The sequence below is a fragment of the Buteo buteo genome, chromosome 12 (genome assembly GCF_964188355.1).
Source record: "Buteo buteo chromosome 12, bButBut1.hap1.1, whole genome shotgun sequence".
Lineage (NCBI taxonomy): Eukaryota > Metazoa > Chordata > Aves > Accipitriformes > Accipitridae > Buteo > Buteo buteo.
The window spans coordinates 34,633,059-34,660,985 of record NC_134182.1 but is presented as its reverse complement, the minus strand read 5'-3'; the positions used below and the strand labels follow the sequence as shown (position 1 = coordinate 34,660,985).

The 27,927-nt window shown below is 44.0% G+C and overlaps 1 protein-coding gene across 3 annotated transcripts; it reads right to left on the bottom strand.

The window, feature by feature from the left end:
- Positions 1–27,856, bottom strand: URB2 (URB2 ribosome biogenesis homolog). Of its 3 annotated transcripts, none has more exons than XM_075043306.1 (10): positions 27,773–27,856; positions 27,390–27,528; positions 25,391–25,567; positions 20,299–23,668; positions 18,174–18,334; positions 16,851–16,961; positions 15,685–15,927; positions 14,540–14,630; positions 12,747–12,886; positions 3–9,490 (listed from the first exon to the last, which is right to left on the bottom strand). In XM_075043306.1, exons 2-10 carry the CDS (start codon positions 27,513–27,515, stop codon positions 9,293–9,295), a joined length of 4,617 nt encoding a protein of 1,538 aa, XP_074899407.1. In that variant the 5' UTR covers positions 27,516–27,528; positions 27,773–27,856; the 3' UTR covers positions 3–9,292. The 3 variants fall into 3 exon arrangements, 2 of the variants coding, with proteins under 2 accessions (XP_074899407.1, XP_074899406.1); XM_075043305.1 differs by lacking the exon at positions 27,773–27,856 and adding an exon at positions 27,718–27,770; XR_012652536.1 differs by lacking the exons at positions 14,540–14,630; positions 27,773–27,856 and adding an exon at positions 27,718–27,770 and having other exon boundaries at positions 1–9,490.
- Positions 27,857–27,927: the final 71 nt, after the last annotated feature.

The following is a 27,927-nucleotide window of genomic DNA, read 5'->3' as shown; positions in this document are numbered from 1 at the left end:
TGTTTTTTTTTTTACAACCTCCTCCACTGCATTAAAGAGCCCTCCCAATAGCTGGTCTGTTGCCCTGCAGAAGTATTTGCATATCAGAATTGAAAAACCACCTCTCAATCTCCTTTCTGAAGGCTACAGTTCATATATAGCGGCTGGTTTCACAGTTTAAAAAAAGAAATCTTTGCAAGCTTACCCAATAAAATATTAATAGATTTTATTATAATTAACATTATTGGTATTACCCTTGTTGTTGTTTTTCTTGGTTAATAACACTGCTGAGAAGCTCTGCTTAAAGCATGGTTAGAACACAACTCCTGCCCTGAAGAGCTTAATGTCAAAAATTTGGCTTTGTGGAAGATATATTGCAACTACCCACAGGTTATTGGGTTCGCTACAGCAGTAACTATATCAAGCTCAATGGACTGTGATGTGATACGCAAGAGGTCTGGCCAGATGATCTAGTAGTCCCTCCTGGTCTTAAGCTTGTGAATCTAAATAAACTAGACAGGAAGAAGACAGAGGTGAAATCACTTAGCAAACGGCAGAGCACTGCCTAAGATGCAAATCACTAAATTCACAGTGCAGCATCCCAGCCACTAAGTCATCCAGTCTCAGAGCTTTTTTGGGGGCATGTCCTTATTCAGAGAAAACATTTTATGTCTTTCCACCAACATTTACTGTGAGAGTAGGAGCAAACCAGCATACGTATGGTAACATCCACACACCGTGTATTTATGTGTGCTTTGAGGGCACAACAGACAATGCTTGAGGGGTAAAGATGGAGAAGGAAAGCACGATTTTAATTTGCTTTAGACTACAGTTTTCAATGCCTTAAACTCCCTGACATAGCCATTCATGACCTTCCTCCACCTCCTGGGTCCAGCAACTCACCCACTGTGAAATACTCTGCTAGATTATACTGCTTCTCATAGAAACACCTAGGACATTGTAAGCGTATGTAAAAGTCAAACTTTCATATAGGCTTTCTTCACCTTGCAATTGCAAGCTATTTTCATGTTCTCCTTTCCCGCAGGTCCCAGTCATCCATGACATCCTTTTTTTGCATTTGTGTGTGCTAGCATAAATGTTGCATAGACACTGCATAGATGTGCGATTACATGTAGGTTAGGGGAGACAGAAGCAACAAAGGCTGCACAGCTGCCAGCTGGGAGTTGCAGGGGTAGGTGGAGTTACACCTCGAATGAAATTGCTCCTCTCCTTTCATAGTGCAGCTTTATTTACCTCGGTCTCTTGTTCTTCTCATCATCCCTGTTCCCTTTCATGTCTTCGCTATTAAAGTTATTAGGAAAATTATTCATTCAATTGCTTGTAGAAGCTGCCCAAAGATAAATACATTCAGCTTAATAAACCTTGTTAGCAGGAAGGAAGGGGAGAATGCCTAATTAATGTATTAATGATTATAATGCACTTTGAAGATGAAAAGTGCCGTGAGCTCTAAGGGCACGTTTCTGCCCTCCAAAGTCCTGTGGAATCGTGTGCAGAAGCTAATTCTAAACATTACCACTACTACGGTGTGGCAAGGAGAAAGATGCACATACCACAACTACTCCTCAACACCCCGGATCTGCATGCCGAGGTTAACCCATCTTCCACATACCACCTGTGTTAAGACAACACAGCTACATATTCTCCTCCAAAACCAGGAATGGAGGAGTGCCAGGAGGAAACACTTAATGCAGTTCATCCATGCTCTGTGGATAGATGGCCCAGCTATAATACCATTATGTTTACTTAGAAAGAACAGATTGAAACTTCACGCCTTGGAAGTTGAACGCTACCATTTCTTACCACTCACACTAATGGGTTTTCCCAACTCTCAGTATGCTAAGAGTCTCCCTTCAAACAAGAGCTGCTGGGACAGTCCCCTTGCTAATAGACGAGATGCAACAGGTCTGGTGATGCTTTTAGAGAAATAGCAGCTTAGGGCAGAAGTGCGGGCAGAAGTACCGTGACAGATGATAATCCCTAGCTATTGCAGGGAAAGGGCACGTGGGTCAAAGGAGATTTCCATTTGGTGAAGTTTCCATGGCTCAGGAACTGAAGTATTTCTCCTCTCCAGGTTTCTCCTCATCCAGACAATACAGTGCAGGCTGAGATCTGAAGAACAGATTTGCCCCTTGCTGCAGTAAGAAATCTGCCTTTACAGCAAGGGAAAATAAGTTGCTTAGAAAGTCTCTTAGATGTCACTGCACAAACAAAATACGAGCTGCTAATAACAGGTTTCTTAGACACACATTTCCTTCACATGTGGTACCAGGAGGCACATACTCTAGGCTCTCATTATTATGTGTTTAGGTTATGAAAACTTTAATGAACATACTTTAAAATGTCAGTCTGAAGAAATCAGGTGCTAGCAGCTCACATTTGCATAGCTGTCTCCTGAAAGCACTGAGCAATCTCAACAAATCTTAGAAAATAAAGTAAAATGCACACTAAAACAACAGCAAGTTTCACATACGTCTGGTGGGAGGGCAAAAGGGACAGAAATGATGCTGACAGTCTACGTATTTTCTGGTTATCACTTGAAATATTGTGAATAAATCAAATAATGCTGTATCGCTCACCTCTGTAGCATTAAAAAAAAAATCATCTCCGTTCACCTAGATACCCACAGAGCATTAAACATCGTGCAAACCTCACGAATCCCCTACAGGGAAGACTCATGTCTGTGTCAGAGGCCAAGGAAGGTAAGGCCTCGGCAAGCAAAGCACACAGGTGACCTGCAGCAGATGCAAGAACAAAGCCGCACCAAAAAAGCCCCGAGCTTTACTCCCCGCCGCGCGTGCTCAGAATCAACTGCACCCCCGAGTCTCGTGAACAGGAACAAGCAGCAGCCACTTGCGTTCGGACAGACCAGCTGTGCTCAAGTGGCAATGGTTTTTGCCAGGCTAAAATCAGCATCATTTTGTTCTAGAGTCTCTTCTCAAGTGATAAGCACGGATGGCTACTTTCCCTTCAGGGGATTATGGGCTGACAATTACTGACTGGATGGAGTAATAAATCAGCCTTCCCTCCACTAGTGAATACACTGTCCGATAAAGCTGAGGCTTTGTTTGCGCAGGCCACGTAATTTACCGCTGGCAGGTAGTTGATCAAATTGTCTTTTATGGATTTGTCTGTTTGTGCCCCAACATGAAAATTTGATTTTTTTATAACATGGTCATTTACTCTTCCTTTCTTTTCCTGGGATATTAACAAAACCCAAACCCAACAATAGTATTCCCTGAGGTTACCAAGAGGAACTCGCACACGCTGCTCTAAAACCAGCATGAAAAACTAAATAGAAATCAATCCTGCAGTGTTGTTTCTTCTCCCACCCACCGTCTCTCACACCTGGCAGTGTGTTAGGACAGCGAGTGCTCGCTCGCAGTTCACACTGCTGCACACAGGGAGGACCGCCACTGAAAGAGGTTTCTAGGTGCTTGTAGTACATCAAATAAAGCAACGGATGTTTAAGATGCACTGAAAACCAGGAACAGCCTGATTTTCAAAGCTGCTCTGCTTTCAGCTACCAGGAGTTTCTTTCCTTCTTGTAAGCTGCTGATTCCTACCCAAACTCAGATCGTTAACGAAGTCATCTCATCAACAAAGAGCCCTGGCAGTAGTCTGACTGCATCCCAGACCTCCATTCCTGCTCTTTTTCTTCTCTCCTTTCCTACAGCAGAAGCAGCTCACGGTTCTCATCCTCGGGACAGCAATGTTCAGCTTTGTGCACGTTCCTGAGAAGCCCCAGCACAGCCCTGTGAAAATCTGCAGAACCAATCCCTCAAGTAGAGGCTGTAGAAATAAAAGCAGGGGTGCCTGAACCTAACAGAAAACTCAGCTGCTGAACAACTTAACAGGGGACATGTCCCCGATTTCCCTCTCCTTGTATTCTTTGCTTGCTTTCCAAATCCTCTCCACCAGCTATCAGGAGGAAGAGCCCTGTCCTCTGGTTGTGGGGAAGAGCTGAAAAGGCATTACAGTGACTTCCCTGCTGGAAAAAGAGAGACCAGGCTCTGCAGCAGCCTCCACAAGAAGATGTCTAGTTCAGAGCAGATCATCTGTGGAACTTCTCCCTTCAAGAAGCAATTCTGAATCCAACTTCTACAAAAAGTAATCAAGCCAATGACAATTGCTTTGGGGCAGAAGTTGGTCTCCATCAATCTTAAAAGAAAAGACCCAGAACTATGTGTCAGAACAAGGCTCTTCTGACACAAACAGCTCTATACCTAGAAAGGACCAAGCAGCCACTGCTGGAAAGTCATTGCAGGGCTGTACCTCTTGCCACTCTATGCTTGCATTAGAACATGCCTACAAAAGACAAAATGGATTTTGCCACATTCGTTAGTTACCATCTTTAGAAATAAGTACAAAAAAGTCAGCGTCCTGCTTGAGGAGGAAAGGGATGGCAATACAGCTTAGGCACTTGGAGTGCCTTTATTTATTTTTCACAAATTCTCTTGAAGAACTGTCAAGGGGTTTGCTAGAGGGCTCTCCTAGACTAAAAGCTCTGAGAAGGTCACAGGGACACACTTTCTTTCACAAATTTTCCAGGCTTTAAAGTCACACACACACCCCAACCCTTTCATACTTTAAAAAAAGTATGTGAATACAAAAGAGTACTAATCTATAGCAAGTCGGGTTTCACTTTGACTTGCCTGTGACATAAATCTTACAGGATAGATACATTAACAGCAGCATCTTGCATTTTGGAAACTTTAACCATTTGCAGAGTACTTCACTGATCATACAGCAGCAAATGTCAGCACTGTCAAGAGTGATACAATGGCAGTTTTGTATGTTTCTTATTGAAAAAAAATCAAGCAGTCACTTCGCTGAAAAAAATAAGAAAAAAAAAATCATTTCTCCATGCTTGCAAACACCATTTAGTTTGTGTTTGCACAAATACAGTTCTCCACCTGAAAGGCTAGAATCTACTTCAAATAGAAAAGCAATTGTTACACCTCAAGGCAAGTGTCCTTACAAGTCTGTAACACACAAAGATGATAGAATCCCAGTATAGCTATTATCACAGAATCATAGAATACTGGGTTGGAAGGAATCTGAAGGATCACCTGGTCCAACCTTTCTTGGCAAAAGCACGGTCTAGACAAGATGGCCCAGCACCCTGTCCAGCCAAATCTTGAAAGTGTCCAATGTTGGGGAATACACCACTTCCTTGGGGAGATTATTCCAGTGGCTGATTGTTCTCATTATGAAACATTTTCTTCTTGTGTCCAATTGGTATCTTCCCAGGAGTAACTTGTACCCATTACCCCTCATCTTTTCCATGTGACTCCTTGTAAAAAGGGAGTCTCCATCTTCTTTGTAGCCACCCACTAAATACTGGAACATCATGATAAGGTCTCCCCTATGCCTGCTTTTCTCAAGGCTGAACAAACCCAGTTCTCTCAGCCTTTCCTCATATGGCAGGCTTCCCAGTCCTTGGATCATCTTTGTGGCCCTTCTCTGGACCCCCTCCAGCCTGTCCACATCTTTTTTGTACAGCAGGGACCAAAACTGAACCCAGTACTCCTGGTGTGGCCTGACAAGCGCTGAGTAGAGTGGGATAATGACTTCTTTATCTCTGCTGGTGATGCCCTTGTTGATGCAACTCAGCATCCTGTTGAACTTCATAAGGTTTTTGTTAGCCCACTCTTCCAGCCTACCCAGGTTCCTGCAGGGTGGCTCTCCCTTCCAAAGTGTCCACCTCCCTATTCAGTTTGGTATAATCAGCAAACTATTATCACTGTAGACACTTAATGGTTCAGTAATTATGATATAGGAATCTCTCAAAGTACTCCTTTATTCATGCTATTTTGTTTTAACCCATAAGAAGCTTTGGAAGGAGTCTTCTGTTATCCAGCAGCCCCTGACCCACCTCAAGAAGTAAACAAATAGGAAGTTACTAATCCATTTCAAACTCAAAGGAAAGTACTCAGTATGTTGACTCCTCACAGCAAGTAAGAACAGGAAAAATAACTTCTTTCTAAACTAGCAAAATAATTTCTACCATCTTACACCATCATCTTCTTCTGCATTTCTATCCACAATAGCAAGATAAATCAAGCATCAAGCCCCACCCCCAGATAAGCAGAAAAATCAGCTGATTTTCACAGCAGCTACACAAAACCAAGGGATAAATAAAACCAACGTGATTTTTGCTGGTCATGACTGTTCGTCTTGCCCATCCTGTCTCTTACTTTATATCTGGGCTAGTTTTGGCACAGCAGACTTGGGCACTGCCTGGGCACGGCTAATGAACGCCACAGGCAGAGTCACAGGCTGAGCCTGCAGCACAGCCAGCAGGACCCTGAAATCCCAGCCTGCGAGCTCTGGCTGTGGGACATATTTCTGTTAGTGCAGCAGCAGCAGCAAGAGAAGCCCTCAGAAGAGATGCACTGCATCAACAGTTGGAAATTTGGCCAAGATTAACTGTTGCAGAAGCCTGTAAGCTCAAGTGAAACAAAGGTCGCAATCCTGTCCTTTAGCCCTGAGATGGTGCTTCTTCCAAAGCCTTTACCTTCCTGCTGCTCAGAGCTCATAAACTAACCCAGCCCAGGAGAAAGGACTCCAAAACTGTGATTTCAGATGGTGCTTTTGTACCCTTGCAGGATGGCTCCATCGTGTGACAAAAGAGGAACACTGCACCCACATGGGAATGTACTCAATAAAACAAAGCCTGCTTTCTCAGCAGGTGGTCCTCTGCCAGTGACTTAATTTATTCTAGCTAAAAAAACTCCGAGCAGTTCTTGGACAAAGACCTAGGATTAGCAAGTGAAATACAGCCTTCTTTTTAACCCCTTTGTAACTTCTACACAGAAATGCTGCCTTCTGTTTCAGAACTCCCCTGCTTAGCCTGGAGAAGGAGGAGGGATGTGGGATAAGTGGCAGTTGCACAGCGTGTTTGAAAGGATGGTTTAATTGTGGCAGGGTTTCAAGTTTTCATTCATTCAAGCACTGAGTTCTTTTTATAGTAGGAGTCTGTTATTTCCATCACCCCTGTCCATGTCAGTCAGTTACAGATTTTCATTTTCAAGCCAAAAAGTTAAAATTGGTAAAATCTTAAAAGTTAATATTAATGAAATAAAACTGACATCACTTCAAGTGGTTTACCTCCTTCAAAGCGATGAGTAAGATGTTATTTACTCTGTGGTCTACACTCAGAAGCTTTTGAGCTATGTGTGTGGCTTGCAACCATATGGCTAGCTACATCAGGGGAGTCTTGACACTTACATGCCAGAGATGCTACCTCATTTCCTTCCTCCCCCGCTCCAAACCTAGCTCTCCTTTTTAAACTGTTCTTTCCAGACCCTCTCCCAGCGCTCATAACCTTCCTTTATTTTACTAGCATATTAACTGTCTTCACCTTGGAGACCTCCTTCCTTCGGTGCCCCTTTGGCTGCACACAGCTCATACATGTTGCCCTTCTGGGACCTAGTTCACTGTCCCACTGCCTGGTGAGGCAGCAGTAATTGTCCCTCCCAACGCTGGCTCACATCAGCATTTCAGCTTTGAAATAAAAACACAGGGTCCAGCTTGGATGGAGTTAACTTGCTTCGTAGCAGCCCATATGGTGCTGTGCTTTGCACTGTGGCTCGAACAGTGTTGGTGACATGCCACTGTTGTTGCTACTTCTGAACAGGCCTTGCATGGTATCAAAGCTTTTTCTCCAAGCTTCTTGTTCAGGACGTGAGGAGGATCATCTCCAGTCCAAAGGATGAAGTTTACCCAGCACAGGAGGCTCTGCATGGCAAAGATGGAGGAGGTGAGCAGGCACCAGTGTGAGTTGCAGAGGTAGCTGCCCCAGGGCCAGGGGCAGGGACTGCCCACCCGTGGGCACATCTGCCAGGGACCTGATGGCACAGCCTAACCAAGGTCCCAGTGGAGGTCTGCGATGTGCCAGGAGCGCCCTGACAGGGCCACAGCCAGCGGGACGGTGCAGGGGGAGCATCTAGGGTTTTATGACAGACAGCGGCTGCCATGCCATGCCATGCCATGCCATGCCATGCCCCTGCCCTGCCTGCCCCGAGGTGCAGTTCCACTTGCCTCGGGTCGCCCACAGCCCTGCTCACCTCTCCCGTCTGTGCCATGTGGAGTCTCCTGCCCCAGCCAAACTTCAGCCTTTGGACTCTGCTATGAGGCAGACGGACCCAGTAAAAGTGGTAAGCCACATTCCAGCCTTCCTCTGCCCAACCCCTACCTATCGATTAAAGCAGATAATCATGTGAGAGTATCGAGTTGTTACTAACTGCGTACATGTGTGAAGATTGTTTTACCACTTACATAAAAGTTTAAATCTTTAGTCTCTATCATTTTCAAGAAAATAAACCTCTGTAGTTTAGCTAATGAAAGGGAGCTATTTGATAAAGCTTCTTACAGGCTCAAATGAGATTAATTTACCACAGCTTATTAAATTACTGTCAGCTGAGTTGCACTAAGTCCAGGGCTTGCTCTTAACCTAGAGTGAATGCAAAGCAACAAGGCTCAGCTTAGACCAAAAAGGTCTCAGATAGGTCTTGGTACTTAACATTTATCACAAGCTAAAAATGTACACTGAGACCGACCACAGCTCAGATGACTAAGTGTAATTGCTTAATGACAGTAAATCGACCAGAGCTCTAAGTAGTCAGTCTTTTTGATTATCATGAGATCACAAGATAATACGGTTGGGAAGGAAATTCAATAGGTCAGACCATGTTGCCCAGGGCTGGACTCAAGAGCAAAACCAATCAAGCAAAGAGATACAAACTTTCAAATTTTTACTGTATTTCCAGAGTTTTGCACAGTAACCTACCGCACAGCTGTGTAACATTCACAAATTTCTTCAGTAACAAAATGTAAAATAACAGGGTACAAAAATAAGCACTTTAACTGCTTTAATTCTGCTTACTGTGTAAGCAAGAGCAGGAGTTATAACCCTCACTGGCTTTTACACCAGACTATTGATTCCATAAAAAAAGCACCATGATGTGCCAAAGCCTGAAGCCTGACATCTGCTGCCAGACTGCAGCAAGCTCCCCGGGGCTCCCAGTGAGTTCACTGGGGGTCAGCACAGGTGCAGCACTTGTGCCATTTGTGGCACACGGCAGGACCAGACCTAACAGCACACCCTCCCTCCCCGTTCCCCTTTTCCCCATTATGAGGGCTGGCTGTATAGAGATAGATGGAATCCATGTTTAGCGGACCCTTTTCAGATTTGATCTTGCTAGTCATCCCAAACCAAACAGCAACGGAGGATTTTCTGAGCACTGCAAGATCAATTCATAACTGACTATGTAGCACCGGGCAGGATTCATCATGCAGTATACTTTTCCTCCCCCTGTTTTTTTGTTTTGTGGTAGTGGTTGTAATCATTATACAGATCCTTAAAGACTTCCCTTACACCTGCTGGTAGCGACGCATTTAAGAACTTGATGTCACGTTCAATGCAAAGGTCAAGGATGTGATATATCCCTTCTGTGAGATGGCTCTTCACAGCCGGGTGCAAAGTCACCTACAAGAAGAACAAAACTGCATTAAACTTGAAGACAAAAAGGCAAGAAAACTGGATTACACATTTCAGCAGATTCTGTATGTCTCGTGTTAGCTGTATGCTAAGTCTCAGTTTCAAATGAGCACTTCCTTTAGGCTACTCTACCATTTACATTGGGTAGTCAATCAATTTTAACTGATCACTTAACAACTTGATATTTATCTAACAATTTGTATCTAAGGACTTCAAGCCTTAATAAAAGAAACCTTCAAAAAGCTCAGGAGATGTGCGTTTCCTTGATCTGTTCTAACATCAGGAATCAGGTACCTTGCCTGAAGTCATGCAGAAAGTTGAAGGAATACAAGGAATGACTCAGGACTCAGTGACCTGCTCCTGCCATTACCCCTGCTCAACCCCACAACCAGCAGAACCCCCGCTACAACCAGGAACATCAGTACTGACTTTGGAGTCCGCTAGTGCTCCAGGCTAACTGAAATTTGTCCTGTGCTCACAAATCACTTGCTAAATACTTCAGTGCCTGAGGCGGTGCTGGCCTCTGGCATAATCACATTATTTTTGCCGCAGAACCCTGTCTTATCTTTGCTGAATCCCAAAATTAGCTTTATGCCTCCAGACCTAAGCCTCCGCACTCCAGGTCTAATGAAAATTACATAAAAAGCTGTCATTAAAATTCAGACTTCTTTCTTCCTGAGGCAACTAATAAACTTTCCGCTAATGAAGTGCACTCCTAATCACTGTGACAGGCTCCTGCTCTCTTTCTGCCCTAAATGTAAAACAGCTAATATATTTTATTGGACCTGCTAACATAGCTGGGAAAAACATATAGCAGGCATTAAGGCACATAAGCCTCTTCGGATTTGTGACCCTGAAGAGTTTGCACGTCCAGAAGGTTGTCATTTTTTCCCCTCTATGTCAGTTGATCTATTGGCTGGTTTATAACAGATGTTATTTCTCCCTACACCATGCACTAAAGTAACAGAACTCCCAGTGAATGCACTGGGCTGGGCTCTCCCGTCCTAGGGCAGAGAAATGACTGCAGAGAACAAGGACAGGAAAACCCACAGCTATTGACAAGATGTCCCACCTGGGATAAGCAGATACCTCAGAGCTGCAGTTACTGGAACTGCATCTCTCACATCACAAATTATTCTGGACCCATGCCTTATTTGGGCCATTCTTGCTTTGCAGTGCAGTTTCCTATAAACACCCTCCAATAACACTATGGGAAGCAGAACCAAAGATTTAAACAGCTGCCACAACTGGCTGACAGTTAATTATGCTTGTAAGAGTTTTATGGTCTATATAGTTAGCACTACCAATTTGTCAAGCATTACAGAGCTCTTGATGTGAGACATTAAATGTGTGAAGAGGTATTTCACTATTGCTGAATTAAGCAACAGCTCATAGACAACAAGGGAAAAGCGCTGCCAACAGTATGAAAGAGGCTATAGATGCTTAGATGCTACCCACCTCAGCAAGGAATCTTTCTAGATTAACACAACATAATTCACAAAATATTTTATTTCCTGGTATAAAAAGGAGCACTGAGGGAACTGTTACACAACTACTTTAGGAGTAAGTGACTGTTTAGGCCAGTAGCTTTCATCAGTTTTAGTTTGCAGACCCTTAAAAGGGTTCCAGTAAGTCTGCAGATGCCCATATAAAGACTTACATCTACCAACACTTTTTTCTCAGTTACCCTGGACGGACCCCCAGGGTCTTCAGATCACAGGCTGAAAGCCACTGATCTGGACTCAGAAGAGATGAATGGTTAAAGGAGTTTTTCTCTCCCTCTGCAGAGCAACATGAAAGATGGGTATGTGCCCCCCTTAAGACAGGCATGCTGTGGCCTCCCCTTCCTCCGATATCCATCAATTCTCACCAGTCTAATGAGCAAATAAATCATCACCTACTTGTGATCTATCTATTCTGTCAGACAGAAAACACCCCTTTGTCACAGCGTCTGGTGGCTCGCTAAACCAATTCCCCTTTTCATGCCCAAAGGTTCCATGCACACATTAGTGATCTGTGGTTTCAGCTATCATCTATCACCTTCCACTTCCCAGTGAAAGTGTTGCACAAAACTTTCCTAGAAGTCTCATGAGACTTTGTACTCCTGCTAATACTGAGGTAAGTGCCCTTTCAACTTGAAAAGGTCATTTGACAATTCAAGTCAGGCTTTCTGACTTACATTCAGCGATGAACAGATTACAGAGTTCAGAGATAGTTAAATAGAGCAGAAGTAGTCTTAACAGTAATTTGTCCCTAGTATTTGCTGAACTACTATGTTTACTATGTAAACAATAACTAACTTACCCAGAACACTAAATAACATGGCTAAAAACTGATATATCCCATTGTTTTGCTCTCAAACCTTGGAAAAAAGCTGGGGAACAGAGAAGGCAGCTGAGTTTAAGCTCCATAACAACCTTCATGGTTAGTGCCACCGGTTACACCATAATCCTTCAGAAACGTATCACCAGTTAGGATATTTCTGTGGTAAGAAAGCCTAAAACCAAAGCCTAAAATTCCTTTCTGTATTTCAGCCCATGCCCAGGCCAGAGCCACAAATAATCAATTTGCAGGTACTTGCAACACAAGCAGCATTCAAACCCTGGTGAAACTTAAATCCATCAGGCTCAATAGAATGACAATTTGAACTTAGGTCTGGGTGTGAGAAGCTACTGACCTGGCTCTGGCATCTGTAATAGCAGGAGTAGCTGTTTTCAGTAAGGATTGGAATTATATCTTTGGTTCGGAAGGAGAATTACTGAAAAGCTAACAATTCTCCAGCTTGGTAACACTTTTTCCATTCACTTACTCATTTAGACCAGATTAAAAGATATTTTCCAGGAGAATTTTTCTCCATTACTTTGCTAGATGGGGCCCTAACTGCTATCAGTCCTGGACAACTGAGACTAGCTGGGAGAAGTACCTAACTACCACATGAAGAAAAAGCAACACCCAACATGACAGAAAAGCAAAACAGTTCTGTAAATAGGCACTGCATTGTTTTGCCTTAAAAAACCCACAGCCTACACCTTTAGAAAGTTTTCAGGAGCTGGGTAAGAAAGATTCTTAGGAACTCTTGCTCAAAATAACAGAGAGTCTGGATCAAACCTGTATCCCCATGAGGCATAGCAACTTTTACAACTTCACAGATTTTACAAAACTTAAAACACAGTTGCCTTTGGAACAGGAACTCCAAAGCCCACACAATACCATGGCACTTTCAAGATGGATGAGAACATGTTACCTTCTGCAATTCAGTCACATACTGAGCCACAATGAAAGCAGAAAACACTGTAAAGTCCTCCATTTCTGCAGCAATATGAGTATACATCCGTTCCACCAAGTGTGCACACTTCAGTATATCTTCAAACTCATCTGTGCTGCCTAAAACAGAAAGTGAGTTGCAGCCTGGCATCTGAGGCTTAAAAACACTAGGGAAAAAAACCCAAAGAATCACCCAGTCTTCCATGATCCTTGAACTACATGAAGCCAACACCAGCTTGCCCATTTTAACTTCTTTTCTTATCAAGCCACCGCTGAGAGGCCCCCCACACCCCCACAACACCATATGCATCTCTTACAATAGTTATTTTGTAAGAGCACACTGATTCCAACTCCATGTACACTGCAAGGCAAAAAAGTATTTGTTACAGGTGCTGAAGTGCTAAAAGCAGCAGCTATGGTCCCTCCCATGATTCAGTCCCAACTAGCACTCTGGACATGAGAACAAGGAGACAGAAAAATAATATTCTTTATCTACAGAAAATCAGAAGACATCTCTTAGAAACAGCAGAGTAAGAGAGCTTTCTGATGAGATCTGTTATGTGGAAGATAGCAGCAGAAGCCACATAACTGGAGATACTTAAAGTGCGACTGGAGAGATCACCTGAGAATTTACTCAGTAGGCAGTGAATGAAGACAACTAACACAAACAAAGGAGAAGAGAAATTTAGAAATTACTTTCATGTTATCTGTTAGGAAAATAGAACAATTCTGCAAAGATAAACAGCATGTTTTTCAACTTGAGGATGCCACGTACCTGTAAGTTTCCTGTGACCCTTGCCTTGTGTAAACGTATTGCAGAATGAAGCAAATTCTCAAAGTTTGGCACCAGTTTAACATACCTTTTCCTCTATCACTGAGCCTTTGTTAGTATATTCCTCCACGATGCATACATACACTTACATTTGCCCACAGTTGTGTGCAACATATCACCTAAGATAAATCTGATCATGGCATAAGCTGTAGGACATCAGTGGAAAGCTGGGATACAGTCAGTTGCAGGCCATGAGGTCAACTTGTCTCAAAAAGTCACCACTATTAATGACAGGGTATTTTTGTCCTGACCAGCATAAAGCACAAGATGACTACCTTAATTACTGTGAACATCTTTGACTTGGCTACTTTAACAATGCAAATTCTTTAATAACTTGAAGTAATAAGTCTTTTTTTTTTTTTCTTCCTTTTGAGATAATGAACTACACTAATCCCAAATCCTTGACCATGCAGACATACCATCTAATCTCAGTTGATGCTTCAGATATGTGTAATGTTCAGGGTTTATGCTTAGCATAGAATGGTGACAATTCAGGTCTGTAGTAACCATAGTTCCAGTCTCAAGAAGCTCCATTTACTAGGATCGATTTGCAGCCATAACTCAGGCATATTAGTCTATATCACCAGAGTTCACAGCCACCATACTTTCAGGCACAGGGGTTGATAGAAATTGGGCACAGCAAACCTTACCAGCTCCTGTCTACTTGCCAGCCTGTCAGTGAAGAATACCTTATCCACTTAAAGAAGTGCTGTTTGCATGCAGCTCCTCAGGAGCCCCACTTATCTTCATAAGCCCACAATACTACAAAGCTCATCCTCAATTTTACATAAAGGACAGATAGGGCTAACGGTTTCAATGCCACAGCTAGGTTTTGAGGACTTTGGTCCTGGTGTCAGACTGCCCTGTTCTGCATCTCCTCTTCTAGAATATACAGAATTACAGTGTGCATGTATAATGCAAATGTGGAAAAAATATGGTACCTCTGTCTCCTTTCTGACGTCCTTCATGCATGACAGAAACAACCAGACGATGGAAACTGTTCAGAAAAGATGGTGCTGCTTTCAACAGCACCTGCAAAGATATGAAATAAAAACATCTGAGATTATGTAGCAAAAGGAATGGAGAGGATAGACATACACCACCCCATAGTCTGAGGGAAATTAATTCCTGTGAAGGAAACAGTATAGCTTTTAGAGCTGTCAGGAGCAGAGACTATCTTTTCACTCTGCATCCATACAGAATCTAGCACAAGAGAATCTTGGAGCAGGACTGCAGTCCTGGCCATATTCAAATATAAATAACAAGTAAACATCACATTAGAGTTACTTCATCTCTCCAAACCAGCATTTCATTTAGTGTCCTAATGTCTAGGGAATTTGTTCTTGCTCGTAGAGAACCTGTGTAGCCAGACAGATTCACAAAATGCAGGGTCCAATAACACTACAGATCACCCTGTGAAAACAGTCTGGATAGGCAGCTTTCTACCACAGGGTTTTTGTAAGGGCATTTTAGCAATGTGTACTGCCTTGCTTTTAGAACTTTCCATTTCCCCACCTTTAACTCTCTTCACTCTCAGTCCTAACACAAATGCATGAGGCCCCTTTCCTTTTTATTCTACCTCTGCCTACATATTCCACGTAGGAGTATCTCCAACCCTGTGCAAGTCCTGGCACATCTTCACTTTCCCATGCCAGAAAGCTGACAAGGACACCAGGATGGTACAATGTTTGAAGGTCATCAACTTCTAACATGTCTAAGCACTGTTTTCAAAGGCCTGCAAAATCTTGATCTCCAGTGAGAATGAGGTCCTAGAGCCTGAGCCATTTGTGCTTCCAGAAATCAATCATGAAAAAAGGGAAAGCTTTATTCTAATCCAGCATCAGATGTTGATAAGCAATTTGCTGCCAAAGACCAACAATGGAGGCATAAAACAAAGGAGAAGAGCAACATAAATGATGTAATTTTGAGATACCCAGCCTTTTAAATGACAAGTGGTACAAAGCACTTTCATACTATCAGGACAAATTATTTCAAAAACACTATTAAAAAAAAAAATTCTCATCACTGGCCTCTGTGTTGGTTCTTTCTACCTCTTTCCCCTTCTCCCACCCCCTCACAGATATACCTTCGGATGACACTGCACAATAGAGAAGAGCACTTCATGGACTCCCAGGAAGACATTGCGATAGTCTTCTGTCTTCAGACGATCCAGAGGGACTGTTAGGAGAATGCTGAATGCCAATGACACATGGTGTGGATTCAAGAGAACCCCTTCTCCTTGCCTTAGCAGAGCTGCTACAGTCTCTAGAATAGGTACAACTATGGTGGAAATCAGTGACTGGTCCTGACAGGCCTCTTTGGTTTGCATCTACAAGAAGACAGGAAACAGATAAGGAGGAGTGCATTAGCCACCTATCACTAGAATTCACACACCACGGAACCATAATGCTCTGACTTGAGTCACTGCAACTAGACTGGTGCAAGCTGGACTGGCAGGGAGACTCCTGCACTTTAGCCATTTTTGTGCAACTGCACCCTGGGCGAAGATGCATATGACGCATTTCAAGCAAGCACTGCTGTGAGTGTGGAATTGCAGCTGGTCCCCGGTCCCCTGACAACCAGCACCTCTTCACATGAATGCATTGATGCAGTTCTCTCTTTTACAAGCATGCAGACCTACCAAAAAAGGGCAGAAGTTGCATGCTCACAATTCCCAGGCATTGCAGAGCCAGACTCTGACAAATTCTGGTCTAGAGACACCATCACCATGAGCGAAGAAAAACTTAAATCACTAGGTTTGTATGCTGTACAGGAAGGACAGGAAACCTGGGTTTGGTTACTTTCAGTTAAGTTTCCCATTCATAATTCAGTGAATTTATATTATTATTTTTTTAATATGAGCACTTCTTTTTGTTTTGCTGCCATTGGCTTCTGCTGCGACATGTGGCTGACAGTTACCTTCTCCTTTGGACAGGAGGAAGGACAGGAGACTCAGACTCTCTTCTCTGCAGCCTAACAAGTTTCTCCCAAGCTCCAGATTACATGGTGCAGTCCCAGCAAATTACTGATAATAAGAAATGGATGACCTACACGCTGCACTCACAGAAGGAGATTTACTTGAGGAAGGAGGAGAGAAAGGGTCTAGACAAAAAAGTGCAGGTGAATCTGGTATGGATTTGTCTAGTATGCACAATTTTTTTGTTCCTGTATGCTTCTGTGCATGTTAGATGTAACGCCTACAGACTCCAACAAATAAAAGGGATAGGTAATGAAGTTACAATAGATACTTACAGCTAAAGCTGTGATTATCTGTGGGCTGGCAAACCAGAAAGCTTTCTCTTTGTCTCCACTCAATGGGCAGCTGAGCAACAATTTGGTTAGCGTAACAGCTGACAATACTTCCTGCAGAAAGCAGATTGATGATCAGTCACGGGTACAAGATGCACTGGCTCCTTTCAAGTGCGGAAGAGCTTTTTCAAGGGCAGCGGCAGTTTTGAGCATTACCAGAGCTCCTTGACACATGAAAGTCCTCCCACCAACACATCTCTTTGGAAACTGTGAAGTAAGCAGCAGCTCAACAAAATTCAATATGCTGAGCAGCTCTGGCCCAAATGTACTGCATGCTACATTTATTTTAGAATCAACTTACTGTACAAAAACGCTTACGTGATTCTTAAGAAAGGAAAGCCTTCTCCTTCAACTGCCACTAGATAACAGAGGGAAGCAAGGGTAATACAGAGACACCAGCACACTATACACTAAGAATGCTGCATTTGGCAGCAGGGGTTTTTTTACTTGCTGGCTGTTATGACAGACTAATAAAAGAAACATTACAAGCTATACTGAGGTGGCAGGAATTACATGCACAGTACAGCAATTCCAGATACACTTTCAAAAAGCCATATCAAGAATTGATCCAGCATATCTGTGTCTATTTCTGACAAATAAGACAGAACCAGACAAACCCCCAAGTTTCATTCTCAAGTCACTGAGCTTTCTACAGAGGGTACAGCTGGCTTTTTTGGCAAGTGTTCCATATGTCACCACTGCTGCTTAAGCTGCTCTGGAGAAAGGCATAGTATTTAAAAAGCTACTGAGTGATATCTGGTTATTATAGAGTAAAAGTCTTTATATAGACAAAACCCAAAAGCACAGGTGCAGTTTTGGTTTTACTTAATGCCAGCATTTCCAAAAGTGCCTTTAACCCTGTTAAGAAGAGCCACAGACAAACAGTGGTAAACTCACTAACTGCTAGCATCTGTTGTGCAAGAGCTCTGATAAGCAAGTAGAAAAAAAAATTCAGCATGGCCTGTAACATCACAACTGTGTAGTTTCTGTTGACAACACATAGAATTAAGACTGCTGTGTCCTTAAACTGGACAGAAAGTTTTTCCAGTAGGTTTCCATGATCTTTCCACCTCCCTCAATTTATATCCGGAACATAGCACAGTCACCAAGCTCTTAACCATGTAAATTAATTTGAACTCACCACTGAACATAAACCAGGAAGAGGAAAAAAATATTTATCAGATGTCATTCAGCCAACAAAATTTTTTCAAGATGCAGCAGAAGACTGAAGAAAGAAGTTGACAATAAACTAAACTCATGCCTTACTTTAGCCTTTTGTTGCCAAACATTCTTCATTTCAAGTCCCTGCAGCACCAGCCTCATTATGGTATAAAACTCCTCAGCAGAGCAGTTTCCCAGCAGCTGGACAAGCACCTCCGTCAGCTCCCTCTCCATACTTTGGATTACCTGGGTTGTGATTGCAGGACCTGCACATTCAAGAGACACAAGCATGTCTTAACCAATTCCCAAGACAGGACCTTCCACAAGTAAGAACAAGGCAAATTGAACCTTAAAACAGCTCTATGGGTACCTTTTTAACGCTCAAATGCATAGAGGGCCCCACGCTTTCCCTTTACCTCCCTCCCCTCCAGCACAATGAATTGCTGTTCTCAAGTATTTCCTATCTGAGGGTTCACAGAGCAGTCATCATACCAATGAAAAGCCTTCAGTAGTATGAAGTACTGCAACAAAGTGTGTGCACAAGCCAAGGGAGCAGGCTAAACAAACCACAGGGCTTTACTACAAATGATGACCAGAGAGCCATCACAAATCACAAAAGCATTAAACTGACAAAGTTTAGGTCTCTGCTGATCATAAGTCACACTCCCCCCTTACTCAATTATTACTACGTAGACAGTCCTAGACTAGCTTCTGTCTTAATTGATTCTGAAGGCTTGTTTTTTAGTTCCATGAGTACCCACAGGATCTGTGGCAATGCTGAAAGTCTTTTTCAACAGGAATCCACATTTTATCTTATTGAATACTTTACTTATTCATCAGAAATTCTTACAGATTTTCACAGTGATTAATTATGTCTCCTGGCTAAAGCACTTTACCAATCTTAGACTAGTGAAGTGAGGCACAGGAGAGAGAGAAAAGCCAGCAGAAAAATTACAACAATTGACATATCCTCCTGGCTCCTAGTTCTAACATGAAATCCCTGCTCCCAGTGCCCTTACTGAACCCCACAACACTGAAGGATTAAAATGCAGGCCAGGGAAGAGACAGACTAAGCCTGTATCTATATGTAAGTTCTAGCTCAAATTCAACTGCGCAAATTCAAGATCAGATTTTCCATGGAAAGCTGTGCTCTGTTCTTAACTACCTAATGCCAATAAAAACATTGAGATCATGACTGTAGTTCACTTAAGCAGTAGCATCCAAAGTGGGGTGCGCACACCCCAGGGTGCGCACAAGACAATCCATTGGGGTGTAGGAATTATAAATAAAATATCTTTAATAAATACGTTAAAATAGTGTTTATTTCATCTTTATCTCATGCTTTTTAAACTTTTTTTGTGTATGCTTTGTAATGTACCTAGTATACTAGTAGAGTAGCACATGCTAATTTGTAAATAAACTCCTTTTTTTTCTTCAACTGATAAGTATGCACAATTAAAAAAGTTTGGAGACCACTGCACTAGAGCATGTTAGTAGCAAGTTTGACAAATTCCAACTGTTTGAAGAAGTCAAAGAGAACAGTTATGCCTGTGCTGTGTTTTGTTCCTCTTTCTGAATGAGCCAATTTAAAGGAGCCATTAGGTCATACAGCTGGCAAGAGAGGTTTTTCATGTCATTTCTAGCCCTGGCTCTTTATTTGATGGGGAAAAAGGGACTGATCTGCCACTCTCCCACAGACTTTATCAGAATTACAGGTGTTCAGCACCCTTAACAGGCGACTTCCATTGTTCTATAACCTCACCTATCAGATACAAAAACAGATAAGTATTTTACTGCAAGGTCCTCCGAGATCCTCAGATAAGACATACCAGATCTGACCTGGCGCACACCTGCTGCTGCAGTGGTGCCTACCATACCGATGACATGAGTAGGACACTGCACCTTCAGCCCTACAACCAGAAGTATTACCATGTTCCAGTTACTGTCAAAATGCTGTCCAGGGATGAGTAACTTAGGACCTCAACTTTGTTAAGATGTTTACATCTTCCAGAAGGTCATTACCAAATTAGATGGTGGCTGTGGTCCTAGTACCACAACACTGCCTCCTTGAAAATTTTCCTGTTACGCATTTATAAAAGGATAGCCTACTGCTTTAATGCAAGTAAATAGATACAGACTTTTCAAAAACATGTATGTTTTGCTAAATGGCTTTTAACTCGCCTCTGTGCTGCAAAATTAGCAAAGGAAGTGGAGAAAGGGTTTTTCATACCAGTGAGAAGCTTTTTTATAGTAAAAACAACCATGACCGCAGCTTCTTTTCCAGGATACAGCTCTGGCACTGAGCAGAAGACCGTCAGGAACTGCAACGCAGACTGAAGGAACTGCAGATTACCCCCAGCGAAGGGCAGCTCTCTCAGTATCTGAGAGTAAAACTTTTGGTACAGTTTAATACGGGGTTGCTCCAAAAACCCACTGGGCTCCTTCTGCCAGCCCTTCTTGACACCATGGCTCAGATCTGCTTTGAGAAGAGTAGTGACAGATGGTATGAATGCTACAGGCAAAGGCTGGTTTTGGGTGTTACTCTGAAGACCGTGTTCAACAGTTCTGACCATCTGCAGAACTACTGGCTCCAACAGAGCAGACAGTACATCTGCAGACTGCAGCTTCTTTTCTGGCAGCTGCTGAAGGTAGAGTGTGACGACATGACACAGTGTGGTGAATGCCATGAGCAGTAACTGCCCAGCTGCAGCATTCGAGTCTTTGCTTTTGGCTGCACCAACATCCGGCTTGCAGCTCACCAGGAAAGACATGAACTTCTCCAAGTTTAGCCTCACACTTTGCCTTCTTTCAATAATCATCTGAAGAAAATTTTCCAAAAAGGCTTGGACTTCCTGGAGATACTGCGCCCAAACAGGAACCGTCAAGACATCAGTGAAATTTTTGCTAGCTGTAAGCTGGGAGGTCATGACAGCCTCAAGAACATCACTGGCATGAAACACCTTAAAAACAGAGTTGGCATTCCTGCCAGCTTGCAGGCACCTCAGGAGGTGGAAGCAGGTACTTAAAAACTTCAGCAATAACAGCTTGCTGCAAGAGACACTAGCCCTGGTATTGACTAACAGGGACAGCAGCACCAGAAAACACCGGGTACAGTCAGAGGGAAGAAGACTGTCTAGTTTCAGAAGAGAAGCAATTTCTAGCAAACCCAAGCAGTTTTCTAGCTGACTTTCTTTCACGATGACAGGGCAGTCATTTTTTGCTAACAATACTATACATTGGGCAACTTTCTCCAGCGTTTTCCAAGACAAGCTGAGCTCATCCTTTAGCAGTTTGTTTTCGGATGGTTCTTCCAACGGGTCAACAGGTCTGCAAGGAGCCAGGATTTCTTCATGCCAAGGGATATTACCTGCAGCCAGCAATTGAAGTGGCAGATCTACTGAATCCCTGGCAGCAGTGGGCAGCACCCTAGCGATCTGATGAATAAGACTGGTCAGAAAAGCACAGTGCAGGACCTTCATTTCTGGGAGAAAGGAGCTATGCATCAAACCAAGAGATATCTTTCCAATGCTGATGGAAGGCTCCTGGTCTGTGGCAGCTTCCTGAGCTTTGGCCAATACTAAGGTCTCTAGAAGCACATTTGCAATGTACTCCACATCTTTCAAGGAAATATATGGCAATAGGATAGTCAGGTTGGAGATGACAAGGTGCCAATGTGCTGTAGGGTAGGTAAGATTGCTTATTGCACTGATATCTCCATCCCATGGTTCAGATTCTCCCCTGCTCATGCTGGATCTCCCAGACTCCAGGATGAAAGCTGCAGCATGCTGCAAGGCCTGTAGGTCAGCTTTGGTCTGCATTAAGATCATCTTCATTTTCTGAAGTGTGAGCAGTTCTAAGCAATATTTGCTAGTGGAGGGAAAACTATCTGCAAGTTCCATGACTCTCTCCCAGCACTGCTCCTCCACACCCGGGAGGAAAGCTGAAATGCCCCAGTGCCTTGCAGCAGGTTCAGTAACAGCAGCAGCAATTTCAGCTGTTGGAGACACATATTTACTGCAGCTAACACCAAACAAAGTGTCTACCTCAACCCAAGTGTAAACAAGGAGGAGAGCAGAGTCACTGGCCTTCCTTAGCCAAAGGTCTGACTTCTCTTCCTCTCCTCTAGGAGCCTGCAGCAGCTCCATCAGTGGCTGAATTACCCCCTTCTGCATCTTTGCCAGCAGACTCTGAGTGCGAAGGACCACAGGTGAAGGAGTGACATCATCTAGGCTCCTCATGTTGAACAGAAAGGCATGCAGCACTGAGCTCACTGAGAGCAGCTTCAAGGCCATGTCGGCTGACCCTTCAACAGCAGGAATAATAAGGGTCTGGCACTTCTCCACGAAGAGGCACAAAATGTCCAGAATCTGGCTGGGTGGCAGTTCAAGGAGGCACTCATGAAGCTTTACTGTCAGGCCAGCAGAGAAGACAGGCGGCCTCAGTTCATCAGCAGCTGGCCAGCAAATGACTGTCAGCACTTCCTCAAAGAGCCGTGGGAACTGTCGCAGCTTGGAATAAGTCTGAAACACGGTGTTGATGAGAGCCTCCTGGGGCTTGTTCGTACGTGGCTCAGAGACCTTGGCATCAATCCAAGCTGAAGCCACTAAGTCATCCAGGTCTGGCTCTACTATAAGGTGGTTTAATGACATCAAGAGTTTGAGACACCTGAACCAAGCTGGGATGGAAGCTTGGGAGTGCCTCATCAACATCTGGGCTAGCTTGCGGTAAAACCCAAACTGTACCTCCTTGTGCCGGATACGGTCACTGGCAACATTATAGATATCACTGCTAAGCACCAAGTTCAGGAGTTGTTCCAAAGCAAGCAGGTCCGTGCTCCAGTCTGCAGAGGAGAGCGTATCCTCCCTCATACCCTGCTGTAAGCCAGAGAGCCTGAGACAGCCAAAAAGCCTGCTGAGCATGTGGAAACACACAAGGTGGTTTTCTGCCTTACAGTACGAGTCCAGAAACAGCTTATATAGCAGGGACACTGAACCAGCTACAACAGCTCCGTGGAGGGCAGGTTCACAAAAGCCACTGCCCAGCTTGGTCTGCACTGTGTTGACTGGTAACAAAAGACTTTTCAAAGCTCCTTTCTTCTTCTCCTGGAGTTCCTGTTCCGGCAGCAGCTCCTCTTTGTAGGATGAGAAAAGTTCAGGCTGAAATAACCCAGCCTGCAGCAAAGTTTCTACTTGGTTTCGGATTTCCCTGCTCAGATGCTGACGAACATGGTTGTCATCTGCTTGTGTCCAGCTCCTCACACTTAGCAAGTGCCTCAGGAGCAGACATGGCTGGAGCAAGTGACTTGTCACTTGCCCAAACACACGATTCGGGTTGGTTTGCTGCCTCTGGATCAGGAGGTACTGAGCAAAGGTAAGCTGGAGGACGCTGAACAACTGGGAGCCCACAGCATCGTCAGAAGCCAGCTGCTGACATGCCAGCTTGGACAGCTTGCTGAGGAGATCGACCAAGAGCTCACACTTTGCTGTGTAAATGATGGAGAGCGAAGGAGTAGAAAGGATGCCACTGGAGCAACTCAGCACTGTGCCAATGTTTTGCTGTGTTTTTTGAGAACAGGCCTCTGATAACCTTTCATTTATGACCTGAAAATTGGGGGTGAGGGGTTGGGGGAAGAGAAAAAAAAACAGTCAATTTTGCACACAAAGATAAAGCTCATCATAATGAGCCAACAACACCTTCTGTCAGCTCTGGCTGCAAGAAGGAAGCGACAGGGACCTGCCAACAGCTGCTGCTGGGCCTCTCACATCGTAGGTCTCAAACTAGAAGGTCCTCTGGCCAGAACTGTGTCCCTGCTTTTGTTTGCACCACAGGATGCGTGAGGAAGCCCTCATTCAGTATGTGTGCTACTGGCAACAACATAAGACTATCCATACTTGATCCGAATAGTTGATCCTACAGAAAGGGAGTAGGGGTGAATTTCCTCCCTTCTTGCAAGGTCCCCAAAATTATGCTCCAAACAAACAACAACAAACCCCACACACAACACACATCACAACTTTGATCCAGGAAGCTCATTCTGTAAGAATGTCTGTGACTAAATATCATATTTATATTTTAAAAAGAGCCAGTTTCCTGTGCTGATATCTGGAATGTGAAGAACACTCTATCTCCTCTTTGAGGGATATACAGTTCTAAAGAATTAAAGTTTACTTGAACTTGCATTTTGCTTCCTCTTCCCAAACTTTGTGTTGATTTCCCTATGGTTTTCTCCTTTGATCCCCTTTTTATTTGCTCCCTTTTTTCACCTCTGGATAATCCGGAAGCAAAAAAGTTCAGCAGCAATTTACAAATCTGCCTCCGTTCCAGAGTTAAAAACTGCACCTGTCTCCTTACACCTTGTAGTGGATGGTTCACCTCCTCAGCTCAAGCCCCATTGGACTAAAACAGAACCTTAAATTCTTTCCACTGGACCCTCTACCACCTCTGTCCTTGGCCTTCAGGGTACTCTGGCCTGTACCTCTCACCTAATCTTCAGCCAGACAGCTTTTCACACCCAGACCACACTCAAATTTGGCACAATTTCTATGTATCATCTCTGAAGCACAGTTTTCATCCAATCAATTCTCTGTACTTCACAACTCAATTTCTGCAGGTAAAGACAATCTTGACTTGCTTCCTTCCAACCAGATCACAACTAAAAAGGTCATTCTTCCAGTCATTTTGACTGCCTTTGCAGCCATCCACTAATTCTGCTATTTCTGTAACCAGGAAGCTGAATAAGAAGTTACATTTTCTCATTCAGTTCTAAACTGTAACTGCAGTCTCCCCCATTCACTTCCAGCTGAGGCTAAAATAATGATACGATTAAGATCAGCAATGATTTGGTGCCACCACTGTTCAGAGTCATCATAAGAAGCTGCAGGGTCTGCTGAACAGCACATCACAGTGCACAAGTACTCAAGCCAAACACACTGATGAGCCCCTCAGTGAGGGAAAATCTCTCTCTCTCTAAGACTCCCAGGTAAAATGGCAATATAAGCAGTAAATAATTTAGAAGAGCAACGTATGGAACTGAGCCTTTACTTAAATACTTAAACCAGTTCACTCTCTGATAGTTTGAAGAAGTTAAAGACAGAGAGGAAGATTGTTATTAGAATGCTCTGCCATTTTCAGCCTTAGTGCTGCACAAATACAAATGTATTGCAGAACAGAAATAAGAGGAGTTTTTAGTAGTGGTCCTAAAAGCCATCAGATTAATTATTATATACTTCATGTAACATCCTACACTGTGAGAAAGAGTCACATACTGTAGAAGACACGCACTGCTATCCAGCATGTGACAAAATACCCACAGTTTTAGTCACCTGTGCAATTGAAAAACTGAGACCGATTGTCTTCCCACCCTTTAAGAGATTCTGTAGTCTTCTACTATGGATAACGTTGTCTAGATACGCCCAGAGTTTCTCAACAACTTCATCCTCCAGTTCAGATTTCTTATTGTAGTATGAAACCAACGCATGGCTCACCCAATCGAGTAATACCTGTTAACAACAGGGAACAGAAATAATCTTTAGTAACACCCACACGAAAACAAGACAAAAGTAGTACCTCTTCATAATTACAGCACTTGTGCCTTGAGAACTGCTCTATGTCCAAGCAGAATAGGCTCTGAACGAGCAGAGAAGTCCACCCTTGCAGGTTTCAATTCCTAAAAGCTTTCATTCTAAACCCAGCGTTGGCCCTGTGCTCCCCTGTACCATCCTAAAACAGCTTTCAGGAGTCAACACCCTAAGGCCCTTTCATCAGGGCATAATTCTGACAGTCGATACTGACTAACGAATGTAGTCTTTTAAATCAAAACTTAAAGAATCAGATCGTTTTTCACTTTCTGACAATTGGTATTCCTTTCACATCCTCCTCTTTGTATATTTAGATTTACTACCCAGAAGTTCAGGCCTAGGAATTTAGATGTGTGCAAACTGGAAAAGGTTGAAACCTACTAATTTAAATTATTGATTTAAAAAGAAAAGGATGGTGTATGGCTAGGTTTAATATTCTAAGTACCTGAAGCAGCAAGAACTCAAAACATGGATCTCGGATGGTGCAAACCCTAGACCCCACAAAACAGCTCGGCTGGAGGAGCAGCACAAGACACCCCTCCCTCAGGGAAACACTGAGCAGACCTTCAGGAAACAGGGTCAAAACAAAAGGATTGAGGGGAGAGGGTGGGTTCCAAGCAGAGAACACCAAAACACCTTCTAAGGAGAAGCCCATGAATCCACAGTGCACTCTTTCATGTGCACAAGTTTAGAGCACCCGAAAACATGTGTCTAGCTACAGTCAGTTCTCCCACCCTGAAGTTTTTGTTCTTAACTATGACCAGAAGCATCAGACTTTAGAGTGTTCCTGTATAGGACTGTCATGGTTTAACTTCAGCCAGCAACTAAGCACCACGCAGCTGCTCGCTCACTTCCCCCCCCCCCCCAGTGGGATGGGGGAGAAAATTGGAAAAACAAATATAACTCATGGGTTGAGATAAGAACAGTTTAATAGAACAAAGAAGAAGAAACTACTAATGATAATAATAACAATACTAAAATGACAATAATAATAATAAAAGGATTGGAATATACAAAACAAGTGATGCACAATGCAATTGCTTACCACTTGCCAACCGATACCCAGTTAGTTCCCAAGCAGCCATCTGCCGCCCCCCCCCCCCCCCAGGTCAACTCCCGCCAGTTTATATACTGGGCATGATGTCCCATGGTATGGAATATCACCTTGGCCAGTTTGGGTCAGCTGTCCTGGCTGTGTCCCGTCCCAACTCCTTGTGCTCCTCCAGCCTTCTTGATGGCTGGGCATGAGAAACTGAAAAATCCTTGACTTATACTTGGCAACAGCTGAAAACTTCAGTGTGATATCAACATTCTTCTGGTACTGAACCCAAACCATAACACTATACCAGCTACTAGGAAGAAAATTAACTCTATCCCAGCTGAAACCAAGGACAAGGATATAATAACCAGTGCTAATGACAGCTCTGAAGGGGGTGGTTTCTCGTCGACCCAGGAGACATAACACACGCACTGTCCTCTCTATAAGAAAGACTCTTCCTTCCTGCCCTGATGCAGATCTTTCTGCTGAAGCTACCTGAAAGCTGATGTTGTGAAAACATTTCATATAACCACGCAGAAATCAAGAATCACCAACAATTCCACATCAGAGCTGTATCTGCACTACTACCTAGGCTCAATTGCTTAAGCAACTAGACCTGGATTTGATGAATCAATTCGCCCTCAGCACCAATTAACTATTGGGATTTTTTTTTCCTTTCGCTGCCTACCATTGAAAAGTACTTACTTGCTCCTTATTAGGAAGAACACACTGGTGAGAAATCCACGCAAAATGGGCTAGTTTGAGTTTCTCTTCCCAAGAAGTCTTGGCGCTTTTCAGCTTCAGGTAAATCCCAGAGTAGATCGCTGCCATGGGGACAGCACCCCTGAAAGAAACGTCGGAGGAGGAGAAGGCAGTCGGACGGGAAGGCGGCCCCGCACCCCCCGCTCAGGGCCTCCCCCTCACCGGGGGCACACCAGGCCCCCGCGCACCCCCGCTCCCACCTCTCCCCGACCCCCAGTCCCCCTCGCAGGGATCCCACTCCCGGCCCGGCCCGGCCCGGCCCGGCCCTCACCGTCCCGCCGGGCCCACGCCGCACTCCCCACACCTCCCTCTCCTCCCCCGCCCACCTCTGGTCCCCGCCAGGCAGCGCCAGCCGATCGCCGAGCCCGGCAGGCGCGGGGAGAGGCGGGAGCTCGCGCCCATTGGCGGCCGCAGGGCGCCTGCGCACGGGGCGGCCCCAGCCCCGCTTCCTCCCCCCCCCCCCTCCCTTCCCCGTACCCCC